We start from the raw sequence: 13,651 nt of genomic DNA, 5'->3' as shown, positions 1-13,651 counted from the left end.
TCAAGCCGTGAGTGAGTTCTTTCATCAATGAGATATTATTATGTTTCAGACAGTTGTTGGTGTTAGATGGGTATCAATGCAGCACGTTTTTAATTAGTTTCAGCCAGTAAGAGACATGATCAGTCAAATGAAAGGAATTAGATTATTTTATTATACTTTGCTTTTTTATAAAAATTACAGGACTGTTTCATTAAAAGGATTATTTCTGATTTCTGAAACAGGCTATGTAAAGATGCCATGCGGGGCTGTGGGAAATTGTGTTGGGCTTTTTTTTTTTTAATTCTCTGACACTTTATATATTTAATGATTAATTAGAAGAAAACAAATCAGCACATTTAGTGAGCAGACCAAATATATATATATACCCAAGTTGTCTTTAGTTTAATCAAATCATGGAAAATATATTTTCATTTTTCGATGTTTGTGATGCAGATTGTTACACCTACATTTTCTGGATATAAACACATAGTGAGCTAAGTTATGTTTATGTTTTCTGACTTCAGCGCTGATGTTTCATCCATATGAAAATATTACTGATGTTAACACAGCCTTGTCTCTGTGTGTTTCAGTCACGGTCGCTGTGCTCCTCCCCACTGCCAGAGCCCAGCCCCTCCCTCACGTCCTCTTCCTCCTCCAGCCCCAGTGAGTGGGGGCCCCAAGCCAGGGACAATGAGTGGGGGGCCCAGAACCGGGCCCCTAGCCCTGCCAGGGCTGGACAAGCCTCACCGCTGCCCTACCAGCACCAAGACCACCCACAAAGACAGCGTAAGTGTAAGACTCAGCAAGTGGAAGGAACCGTTACATACTTTGAGAATTTTTTTTTCTCTAAATACGAAGCTACAGCTCAGTTAGATTAGTTTAGCATGAAGACTAAAAGCAAACTAGGCAATACATCTGTTCAAAAACCAAAATGCTCCTGGCCAAGAAATAGTTTGGTCGATAATACTCTGCAAAACCATAACATTTAGTTTTTATGCTTTGGTTTTTGTATGTATTAAAGAGAGAGAGAGAGCATTAATTAGTGAGCTGTAGAGTTGCTGATTGGAGATTTGTTACCTTTGAATAAAGCCAGGCTAGCTGTTTCCTCCTGCTTCTAGTCTTGATGCTAAACTACTGTCTTTAGCTTCATATTCAGTGTACAGACGTGAGGTCGGTATCAATGTTCTTGTCAAACTCTCGACAAAGTGGCAAAAAACATGTTTTGCTCTCGGCAGTTCATCTCTCGCGAGGTCCCAGTCCCATTTCCCTCAGCACACAGGAGGCGTGGCCGGTGGCAACAGCCATAACTGAGTATATCAACGCCTACTTCAAAGGCGGACAACACAACCGGTCAGCACGATGCTACTTCTAATCTTTTTCTGTCCTCTGCTGTTAATTGAAATTCAAATTCTATAATTATTAAAGAATAAGAAAAACTAACTGAATTAAACTAACTTGTGCGTTTCCCTCTTTCTCCAGCTGTCTTGTGAAGATCACGGGCGACCTAACGATGTCCTTCCCAGCAGGCATCACTCGGATTTTCACAGCGAACCCGAACGTCCCGGTGCTCAGCTTCAGACTGGTCAACATCTCAAGGATTGACCACTTCCTGCCCAATCAGAAGCTGCTCTACAGGTCAGCCACCCTCTGACTTTCACAGCCTCACAACCCTGTTTTTTAACTGTGTACAATCCTCACCCACCCGTCTCTGCATCTCCACAGCGATCCATCCCAGAGTGACCCAGACGCTCGAGACTTCTGGTTCAACATGCAGGCTCTGCAGCTCTACCTGCAGAGGGAAGCTGAACTCAACCCCCAGGCCTCCTACTACAACGTGGGGCTCCTGAAGTATCAGGTCAGGATTAAAATCATATTTTCTGCTTCTTTGTTCCTCTTCATTCCCACATTTTTTCTTCAGGTGTCAGGTGTTAATGTAAATTATAACATTAATATTTTACAGGTCCGTAATTTCAGAATAGTTTATTAATAATTTGAAAGATGTTTCTGCAGAAGAACAAACTAATTATCGAGAATTTCCTTGAAAGAAAAGCTCAATTTAAGCTAAATACATGTCCATTCATCATTCATTTATTATTGGAAACCTTCTTCTTCATATATGTTTAATTGTATATTTCCTTGTAGACACATTTAACATTACTGTTGTTCAGCTGACCTGCTTTGCTCTGACTGAAACACTCTCTGGCTCACACTTTTCATTTGATGTGCACTAACTGAACACTGTCTCCATTTTTAGTTCACTTTTTTTAGTTTGAAACGTATTTAAACTATCAAGTCTCAACAGTGTGTTTTCGTGTCCTCAGGTGTCGTCCCAGGACCCGGGTCGGGCTCCTCTCCTGCTGTCGGCGGAGTGTCAACGCAGCGGCACGGTGACCCGGGTGTCCCTGGATTATCACTGTTGCCCCGCCACCGCGCCCTCCACCCAGCTCACCGCTGTCCAGGTGCTGCTGCCGTTAGACCACACCGCCACAGACCTGCAGTGTCAGCCCCCCGCCTCCTGGTGAGCAGAGACGCCGTGGTGGCGGACGGATAACGAGCAGTTTCTGTCAGCTGTTAACTGTCAGTCACTTGTAACGGGGTTTAGCAGGAGTCCGCCCTGTTATTAACTCAATACATGTAATCAAGAACATTATTGTGATGTGTAAATAGAGTCATAATTGAACCATGTAATCACAACGAATGAGCTGATGCGCTGTTAATGACCTCAGTTAAAGGAAAAAATAGAGACTGAGAACAGGAGACACTTTAAAGGACAAAGAGTGGAGACTAATGACTGAAACATAAAAGAAGGAGAAGGTTGTGCTTCACTGCATAGGTAGCTTCCTTTTTCCGTCTATATAAATATATAAATTATCACCTTAGGAGCAGTGTTTAGCTCAGTTGGTAGAGCATCCGCCTCATGTGTTGAGGCTACAGTCCTCACTGCAGGCGACCCCGGTTCGAATCCCGCCCCTTCTCTGCCTCCCATTTCCTGTCTCTCTCTCTACTGTACATTAAAGGCAAAAAAGCCCCAAAAATATACTTAAAAAAAAAAATTACACCCTAATATAAACTCAGAAGGGGTTTCTGACCATTTAAATGATGATAAATGTTTTCGCGAACAGACGAAGGGCCTCACTGACTTTTTATTTGCCTCTGCAGGAATGCTGAGGAAAGGCGGCTGCTGTGGAAACTACCAAACCTCTCCCCGACCAACCACAGCAAAGGTCAGAGCTCTGCTGCTTCTCTCTTCTCCTCCTCTGCTTTTAGGTTTTTTTTTACATTCATTGAAGGAAGTTAGTTAATGAAAAACTGGACCGGGTTGCACCAGCTGTTCGTAAATCCATCACCAAGTTTGTGAGTAAAGTCCTTCCTAAAGGTCTTTGTAACCACAAGCTAGTTTCAAACTAGTGATTTAAAATAAATCCGGTTACACCATTAAGACTTAGTCAATGTCTTACGTATTAAAGACTTGATGCTAGGAAACATCTGTAGCAACTATCTATGTAAACAGGAAGTCACTGCAGCATTATGAGCTGTGTCAAAACTTCCAAAAAATAAAGGTTACAAAGACCAAAAGATAAAATAAACTTAACGACGTTTGCTTTGTGAATGTAGGTCTGATTTGTTCTAGTTTTTTGTCATTATTAGTTGTATTCATGTAGAGAGGGAACTATCCAATAATGCTAACCAGTCTTATTTACCTCTTTCACCTCACTTCCTTCAATCTAAACAAGTAATAATTATTATATTATTATTAATATTTTGATAATTGATTCATCTTAATCCAAATTCTTTGAAGAAAGAGGGAAGTTAACCATGCAACCCAAGCATGAACACACAGGGGCATCACAAGCTTTAAAATGTGAATATGTTCTGCTTTTCATTTAGTCGTCTATTCTATTAACTGAATTTTCTTTGGATTGCGGATGAAACCAGATATTTGAGGATGTCATCTTTTATTTGATTTTATATCATCTTTTTTTTAAAAACCTAGTGTTAGTCTAGCTTTTATTTATGAACTTTATCTCTTCATTTTTACTTTTGTTTTGTCTTCTACTTTAACCTATTTTTTTACTCAAATACTTCAAACATTCAAACATTTTCTCTTATTCTCTTATTTTTATTTATTTATCTTTTATTTTTTCTCTTATTTTATTATTTTACTTTTTTATCATTCTTATTTTCTGCATTGATCTCAATTTTTTCATTTTTCTTTGTAATTTGTTCTTAGTTTTTTGTCCCTACATCATTTTTATTCCTTTTCTTTATGTTTTCCTTTTCCTTCTTCTTATTATTATCAGCTTGTCAATCAACAAAAAAGCACTTTGAACATGAATCTGCATGAAAGATGCTGTAGAAATAAAATTAGATTTATCCATCTTGGACTTTTGAGAAACGCTAATCAACATTTTTCAACATTTTATGGACAAAAGAGCTAATCAGGGAAATATCCAAACAGATAAATCAATAATGGAAATAAGTTCATGTGTGTAAATATGAAGTAATAACTGATCTCTGTGGAAGTATTAGTTTGTCTGTTTGTGAGTAACCTGAACAGAGATGTCCTATTGCTCAAACTTTGACTCTCACCTTGACACCTGACTGACAGTCTCAGCCCGTCTGTCACCTGATTATTATATTTTCCTTCTTATCATTAAAATTGGTGCCTGAATTTTCCCCCCGATTGCCTTCTCGACGGGGCTGACATCTCCACGGTGTATCGAGAAGGAAATGTAGAAAAGGAGTAATTAAGAGTCATGTAAAGCGATCTCTGCTTCTCTTTTCTGAAGGAGCTGCAGTCTGAAGGCGTATCATTACCTTTTAGTGGCGCCATTAGCATTAGAAGGCGGCAGCTGCTCTCAGTAGAGGTGCTGGTGGATGTTGTTGCTCATATTTCATCACTTTAATGTTGCACAGATAAGAAATGGCACCTAGAAGCTTTTTATTGTTCTAATTTAAGATGGGAACGTCTTAAAATTCAATTAACTTGAGCATTTGTGCGTCCCTGTACAAAGACACCCACATTTCTTCTTTTTATTTCATTCTTTTTTTATCAACTAATGATATATTATTAGCTCAGTGTGAAGCTACAAGGTCGGAGAGCGCAGATTAAGAAGTTTTCATAGTCTTCAAGTGATGGATGGGATGTTAAAGGCTGGAAATGTTTACAGTTAGAAGACTTGAGTGCTTTATGAGCCAATGACAAAGCACTAAAAAGGTCACCATAACTCCTCCCCCGTCCCTCCTGATATACTGCTGCCCTGCACTCCTCCTGTTTCTTTATTATTAAAGTGTAAGAAGTGCTGCTTTTCATAACTAACGTCTCCCAGCGTCGAGCCGGTAATTAATTAGTTTTACTGGACGTCTTGTTAAAGCGGAGCAGCCGTGTCTGAGCAGATATTTCTGGGCTCTTTGGATCCTGCAGTAAATCTATCAACATTTACAGTCAATGTAAGACCAAGAGAGTTTGTGACTTTTACTGTAAATACAGTCCTGTGACTCTGGTCTTCCTTTGTTTGGTGAAATTCAGATCACAAGATGTCAAGAATTTCAAATCAGGCAAACTTGAGTTGAAAGATGTCAGTATAGTATCGTTCTAACTGTGACTGTTCAATGGAAAGAAAGTCCTGACTTCAGATTGAAATAAAGTCATTTAAATGCTGTTATATTTAAAATTAACTTTGTAACACTTCCCCTCTAGCATTAAATATTTGATATAACACACATTATAATGTAGTATAAGCAGGTATCTGTCTGTCAACAATTATAACTTTTACATTATTCCAACTGTGTTTTAAGGCTGCAACTATTGATTCTTTTCATCATAGATTTATCTTGCCATCATTTACTTGATCAATCCATTTATCGTTTCAGTCTATAAAACATTAAACTCCCTAGACCAAAATTCAGTAGGCTTTTGGCTGATTATTATTTGACTTGCAAATCATCAAATCTATCCACCTTTATTATTGTTATTAAGTGTATTAACCAGCTGCAGTTATGGTCAGATAAGAGCATCATGTAAACACCTAAAATAACAATAAATTACAAAAAAACGCAATGATGTGTTTTTTTTTTCATTCTTAACCAAGTTTTAAATAGATTAATCTCACCTCAAAGTCCATTTAGTAGCTGTTCCAGAGATGGAGTCGGCGTGGGATTGTAGAAGTTAAACATTTTTTATTCTAGTGTCAGATTTTCACCTTACAAAATGTGATTGTCAAACTAATCTTTATGCTTAGGTGTTAAACTGCTGTGAACAAAGATTTGTAGCTTCTACCAATCTCAGCATTCAAACACCTCAGTTAAAGACAAGTCTATGTTCCTCTTCACACCGTCACTAATTGAGAACTTTGCTTTAAGCATCAAAAAGACATGTGAACTTCATCATCATCATCTCTCATGTTTCTGTGTTTCTGTGTCTCAGGTTCAGGGACCCTGTGTGCCAGCTGGCAGTGCCTCGAGGTTCCCCGCGGCCCCCCGCCCAGCCTGGCCGTTCAGTTTGTGGGCTCCGGGGCCTCGCTGTCGGGCATGGACGTGGAGCTGGTGGGCACCCGCTACCGCATGTCGCTGGTCAAGAAGAGATTTGCCACAGGTGACTCCGAACACGCTCACTTTGTGTTTTCCTTGTCTTTTGATGGAGGATTAAACTTCATCAACACATCAGTGAAAGTTTATTCTTTTATTTTTAACCTGTATGTTTATTTTTCTCCTTATGTCATAATTTACTTCCTAATATTAATTTATAAAGTGTTTAAAGACCGTGTAAAGTGAAAATATATTTGTGTTCTGAGTTAGTCACATCACAGACAGATGTGTTATTAACCATCCTTCCAAATTTGAATGCTAGAAAAATTGTCTAAGTATGTAAAATTATCTTTTAAAATCATGAAAAATCAAGCACTTCTCTGTGCAGTCAAACGCTGGGGGCGTGTCTGCTGAAGGCGCTGGAAACACACCCACGCGCGGAAGGGGGCCGCCTCCGTGTAACATAGCAACAGTAGCAATGGACGCTCGCGCTAACAGCATTGCAGTGACCCAGCCCTACATGTTTGAGCCATCAGAGCCAGACACTGACTCGGAGTCAGACAATGAACATGCAAAATCTCGTGCCTCACAGTCTGCAACAGAATGGTAATGTATGTCTCCTATTTATGCAAGTTAGCAATATGTATTACTGACTATCTGCTATGGGATACTGACGCCGAGCTAGCAACCGAGTTAGCTGCCGAGGTACGCTCCCACTGACTAGCTAAAAACGTTAGGGTTTCATGTAATGAAGAATTGTGATTGTTTTGTCTGTTCACAGATTAAACACTTGATTTTTATTACGGTTTCGTTAATTTAATTACTCCTTGTGTTTATACCTAATAAAGGTAGTACTAGTATTTCTTTCTAAGAGTGTAGTGGGTGGTAAACCCAAGTAAATTCAGTTTGTCCAGCTTTGAAAGGAGGCATTTTACTCGTTTTTTCAGATCACACTATTCAACAAATGTGGGGAAACGCATTAGGTAACTAATTAGACTACAAAAAAGTTAAATATAACACTAGCCAGTTTCACTTGGTCAGTTACTTACCTGTCTTGATTAATTTGTGGATTGCTGAATGTCATCATTATAACACACAGGCTGAATAAGACAATATGCTTCAACTGATTAGGTCATTTTGCTGAACCAGGCTTCATACTGAACTGACAACTGAAATGGTGCACATTTGTCACACTGTGATTAAAAATGTACTTGTGCAGGTGCACATGTGGAGAATGCAGAACACTGCGCACAGAGTATGAACATGTCTGCTGCAAGGAGCTGAATGCTGTATGTAAATAAAAACTGTTTTTCACAATAATAATTCAAATAATGAATACATAAGCAGCAGCATACTAGATGTCTAGCACTAAAACACCTATTACACATATTCCTATAGGTTCAGAGTAGATGTGGAGAGCTGCCTGAAGAGCCACGCTGCATGACTCTTCATCCAGGCTTGGCTGAAGAACCCCTACTCCCTGCAGAATGCACTAAACATTTATCAGGCAGACCATGGACCACTGGCGGAAAAGGAAAGATCTGGGTAACGTAGACAATATAATAATTGTTTTACTGATTTCGGATATTTATAAATTACACTTGTGTTGATCAAATGACATGCCTTTCAAAGAGAGGTAAGGTTTAGTACCCGGGAATAAACTTACATCATTTATACAATCATATTATAGTTGACTAATGTATACAGTGTATTTCATTTACACTCAAAGCACATGAGTGATGCTTGACTGTATCCATTTTAATCCTTCATCTTCCTGAGCTATATATAAACTCTCATGTTGGACAGATTGCAAACAATAAATACTAGTTCATTCTTTAGCTGTTTTTCACTACATAGTAAATCAAACAACATGTACATCACCTTGATATATAGATGTATAAACTGAATGCACATGATTGGACATTTATACAAGCAATCACTAGATTATTATTATTATTATTTCTGAAAATGTAGCTGTGTGGTCGTGGAAATTCCTTGGAAACTGCTGTCCATTTTCTTGTCCATCCATTTAGCCAATATGATGAGGTAGACTGCAGGTTGATGAATCAAACTCATCTTCTGAGGTCCCAATCTGTAAGACATGACAAAAAATGTGGAGGGAAACAAATAAGTTCAGTTTGGTTTCAGATAGGTTTCTAAAAGACAACACATGTCAATGTTTTGTGAAAGACAGCTCCAGTGTCAAATTTGATTACACAGAGGACAACATACCAAAAGTAAACATACATAAAAATATAAATCAAAGTATTTTTCTACATTTTTTTATTACAGGCGTGCTCGCTACCTGGCCTACAGGAGTTTTGTGTCCTGGTGCTGGGGATACCTGGGAAAGGACAACCGGGTTGTCATCCCCTCCTGTGTTGTCCTCCACATTCATCAGGAGTACCCTGATGAAGATGGGGAATACACAGGTTTTAAACCTCCCCTTTAGATTGTTTTATTATTTATAGTTTATTGCTTGCTTATATTGTTATTTGTTTATAAAATGTGTCCAATGTAAAATAAATGTATTATTGAGTAATGATATATTTGTGTGTGTCACAACTTCTTTTACAATGGAGGCTGGTGGAGCTCTGGTCCTGAGATTGGCTGAGGCAGGAGTAGGCTTGGGCGGTATAAAGGTGTTGCAGTATACCAAGGTGCTTTCTGAGTGCTTCATACTGTTATAGTGGTTTAATTTCAAATGTTTTAGTCACCACGGAAATTAGTCGCCAGAAATGTGTAATAAATACCATACACCAAGGTAAATGTCTGGAAGCTATGAAAGGCTTGAAAAAAATATATATATACCGCCCAAGTCTAGGCACAAGGTAAGTCACAGGAACAGTGGCTGCCAGATATGATGGAGGAAGACACTGAGACCTGTACATGGGAAAAGAAAACAGGAATAAGGAAAAGAGACATTAGGCTGTCATCATGAACACTGCATACATACACACAACATACCTCGTGGGTACCTCGGAAGCCACTTTGACGCTCATTTTAGGTGTCCCCCGGTCCATGTTTCACATTACACACAAACGTAAAACCTCAGTCTACATATAATTCCTTGTCATAGCTATATTGGTGCACATAAAATATTACCTGTCGGTTATCATTGTGTTGTCAGATGGATGACGCTCAGGGAATAAGGCCAAATTATGTCACGATTACATGCATGCTAACATTACACGGGCATGACAGGGTGCATGATGTAAAATCACTTTCAGGATTTGCGCATTCAGCAAAATGCATTTAATTGCCTAAATGTACAGTATTATAACTTATAAGCACATAACGTTACTTACACTCTCTGACGGGCACATAATGCCGGTGGCGGTGATGATGGCACCTGCTGTCGGCGGGATGGGAGGATGTAAGCCGGTGAGGGAGACGGTCGGTGGCGGTGATATAGGCACCTGCTGTCGGCGGGATGGGAGGACGTAAACCGGGGAGGGAGACGGTCGGTGGCGGGCACGTAATGCCAGTAGCACCTGCTGCCGGCGGGACGAGAGGACGTAAGCCGGGGAGGGAGACGGTCGGTGGCGGGCACGAAGCCGGGGAGGGAGACGGTCGGTGGCGGGCACGTAATGCCAGTAGCACCGGCGGGACGAGAGGACGTAAGCCGGGGAGGGAGGCGGTCGGTACGGCACCTCTAAACAGACACAACGGACTGCTCAAAAATCCCGACTTCCAGTGAAGATGCACACACGAGGAGGAGTCATGACTAGTTAGCTAGCTGAGGGCGAGCTGGAAAACGACTGAGGCTAATGCGCTGAATGTATTTATACTGCAGCAGCAGCAGGGGCGGGTTTATGATAATTACCGCCGCGTTACGTAACGCGGCGGAGATTTCAGACCCGCCTACTAAATCCTGACACAGAAATCTGGAAACACAGTTTGTGAAGCCTAGCTCCACAATTCAAATCTAAATGGTTGAAATGCTTTTTACACCTTTTTTAGAAATACATTTATGACCTATTTAATGTGTTTAGAAGAAAATGTCTGATTTCACTTTACACGGTCTTTAAACATTTAAAAATGAGTGTATAATGAATGACAGCAACTGTATTCATCAATGAATTTATAAATGATTCTAGTTGATTATTCACCTGTTGATGATCATTAATCACTTAGATCAATTATTAAAAGCAAAAAAGCTCAAACATTTGTTGTTTCTGGCTTTTCAAATTTAAGATTATGCCGATTTTTCAGTTTTTCTGTTGAAAGTTTATTATTGATTGCTTATATTATAGCTTATTTATTACTGATTACGAGTACTGTAACCATGAGATTGTTCAGTCAACTCAAATGTTCATTTATGGCTGATAACTGATCAATAAAGCATCAGTATGACATATAAGCCCTTTTATAAAGCATGCCTCTGAGTGACAGTCTCAGTTCATTAAAAAAGTTTAAAAAACTAATTAAAATGACTCACTGATGATCAGTGTCAACATGTCATTTAGATGTGTTTTACTCACTGGAGAGTTCACCTGAAGAAGTTGTTTAATATATTTAGTAGTCACTCAATTAATTAAGTTAAGTCTGTTTATTCCAAATAAATGTTGAAACTGAATTTATTGAGAAAAAAAAAGACAGAAATGTGTCAACATGCTGAATATGATTTAGTGTTGTTTTTCCTCTTTAGTAAATTCACCTTTTGTGATCTCTTCTGCAGGGAAGTACATGGCGGGCTGCTCCTTGTGAACTGAGTCAGACTCCTAAATGAATCTGAGGAACGTCGCCGGACATTCAGAGAACTTTTTGCACTTTTTTTCAGCGTCTGAGTTGAGGAGCGAGGTGATTCGCGGTAAGACAGAAGTCCTGCAGATGGGGCTCCTGCACTCAACCTTGAAGGACGACATGCACGCACTTCAGACAGTGTCCTGCTGTTTTAGGACCAAGCCTTTTTTTTTTCTCCCTCCGTTTTCAGCTCCGTGTCGTACACTCTGCCTTTTCCAGGAGGAAAAAAACTCTTTTCTATTGAATCTCTGTTCACATCGTGTTCTGTGTGCCTTTGTATTCAGAGACTGCAAACTAAGCTAGATGTCAACTTTTCTTGATTTATAGAAAGAGAGAGAAAAACATTGTGTGAATATAAAATTAAGCTTATTTCAGTCTGGAACTTGAGTTGCCATGGAAACTAGGATTTTTAAATTATGTATATATTGTATGGAGGATATGTGTCGGGCACCTAAAAGGATTGAACTGAGTCATTTGTGAGAAAAGATCTTCTACCAAACCTGAGAAGAAAAAAGATGTTTGTAAAAAAAAAAAAAAAATCTGCTGTTTGTTCCACATAGAGGTTTTGTGATGTTGATATTTGATAAAAATAAATGTGCTCAAGTCTTTTGGTTTACACCAATTTATTACACATTGTGACCAATTACAAAATACAGCTTAACTATGCAGTTTTATTACAGACTGTCATCTGTCCTTGGGCTAGTTAAAGTGTAGTCAAGAACAGGTTTAAAAATACACAAAAATAAGGGTTCAGTATACTTGTAAGAAGAACCAAATCTAGTTCAATAAAAAATAATCCTCCGCCAAAAAATCTAAAACAGCCTTACAAAACATTACAAAGTACACATAGAAATTACTTTTTCCAAAGCACTTGAAGGCAAATTACTGTGACAGGCACAAGTTACAAAAAGCCTTTTCATATAACTCAAAACTCGAGGAATCTCATAGCTACAACGAAAATCATCTGAGGAGGGAGGGGAGAACGAAGGCAGGGAAAATTTAAATCAACCAAACCAATTTCAACACAAAACTGAAGTCAATCAAATCAGGATCAAGAGTTCATATAAATAGAAATTTCTCTCGTGACAGTTTAATAGCAACATGGGTGCAACAGCACCACAGTTAATAATTTGATTTTCATACATTGAACAATCGAGATTGGAAACAAATGAATCACGCACGCCAGTCTAATCAATTACACATCAAAGCATTTTCTTCTGATACAACGTGACCGGTACAGTGTGAGAAGGCCACAGAACACACACGTTCTACATCATATAAAGATTTACTATATAATTTATTACGGACAAAAGTCCCTGATAACGCACTGTTTTCTATCTAATTCAAACAGGACATGAGACTTTATCTGAGTAACAGCATGAGGTCATAGAATCTGAAGTCGGGGGAGTGTTTGCCGGCTCAGACGCCAACTAGATCCTCTTTTTTGCGTGTGAGAGAGTTTTCGCTTTACACGCCCAAAACTCAAAGTAACACGTGTCGATTAATCTCATGTTAAAAAGTAACAACCACTTTGATCAGGAAATGAGGCTCAAAGAGGAGACAGACCAGATTCCAGTTTAGGTTTAGTTTTTTTTTAAAGGGGGTCTCCATCACATGGATGATTTCCTGCCACAGAAGGACTCATTGAACTCGTCCTTATATCACGTGGAGGAGCGATCACGAAATTGATACTATTTTGGAGGAACGTGGGGGGAACTATTTACATTTAACCGCATCTGTGGCTACATTTTTTTTCCTTTTTTTAAAGTTTTTTATTTTTTTCTAAATACTTGCCTCATGTCATCTGAGCCGAGCGGAGCACAGCATAGAAATCTGTTGAGGTAAATTAACGAACAGCCAAGGTTAACAGTTCCCTGCCTTCCTGACTACTAAGGCCCTGACAGACATACAGAGCCGCGACTATGGCTAAGCTGGTGGAAAACAACTGAGGGAAAGGTCCTTTGGGTCAGTAGGTTGCATGTTCAATGTTTTTTTTTGTTGTTTTTTTTTTGTTTATGCTGCGATCTGCAGCGGAGGCAACAAGGAGTACACCTAATCAATGTTAAAGGTGCTTTGAATGTCTGAGGTTTGGAGACGATACATTCATACTGCGGTAGAGGCACAGCTGAGGGACAGATAGACATCTGTTGTGGTGGAATTTTTTTTTTTTTTTTTCTTTTCAAAGTTAGCGATCTAAGGCACTCAAATGACACTATGGCACAGCTAGTTAGGATTTTTTTTTGTAGTTGTTTTTTTGTTAAAGAACCACGTTAACGTCACACACCACCACTCGAGAGTTACACATCCAATAAAAAGGTACTGCACAAAGTCGTTCACAGTTGCAACAAAAACAGAAACAAAATCAGACCTGTGTTACACCCCTGTGAGTAAAAAAAAA

The 13,651-nt window shown here is 39.2% G+C and overlaps 1 protein-coding gene across 1 annotated transcript in view; it reads left to right on the top strand.

Annotated features, from left to right (window-relative positions):
- The window catches only part of fcho1 (FCH and mu domain containing endocytic adaptor 1), a 63,508-nt gene extending 51,730 nt beyond the window's left edge, over nt 1–11,778 (top strand). The window contains exons 20-27 of the mRNA XM_053322603.1: nt 570–765; nt 1,215–1,329; nt 1,459–1,614; nt 1,702–1,834; nt 2,301–2,497; nt 3,139–3,203; nt 6,407–6,574; nt 11,189–11,778. Of these exons, the coding sequence (XP_053178578.1) occupies nt 570–765; nt 1,215–1,329; nt 1,459–1,614; nt 1,702–1,834; nt 2,301–2,497; nt 3,139–3,203; nt 6,407–6,574; nt 11,189–11,217 (1,059 nt within the window). The 3' untranslated portion in view covers nt 11,218–11,778. The remainder of the gene's footprint in view (nt 1–569; nt 766–1,214; nt 1,330–1,458; nt 1,615–1,701; nt 1,835–2,300; nt 2,498–3,138; nt 3,204–6,406; nt 6,575–11,188) is intronic.
- Nucleotides 11,779–13,651: the final 1,873 nt, after the last annotated feature.

This window comes from Scomber japonicus, chromosome 7 (assembly GCF_027409825.1).
Source record: "Scomber japonicus isolate fScoJap1 chromosome 7, fScoJap1.pri, whole genome shotgun sequence".
NCBI classification, from domain to species: Eukaryota; Metazoa; Chordata; class Actinopteri; order Scombriformes; family Scombridae; genus Scomber; species Scomber japonicus.
The sequence above is the reverse complement of the archived record's forward strand: the minus strand, read 5'-3'. Positions and strand labels throughout refer to the sequence as shown.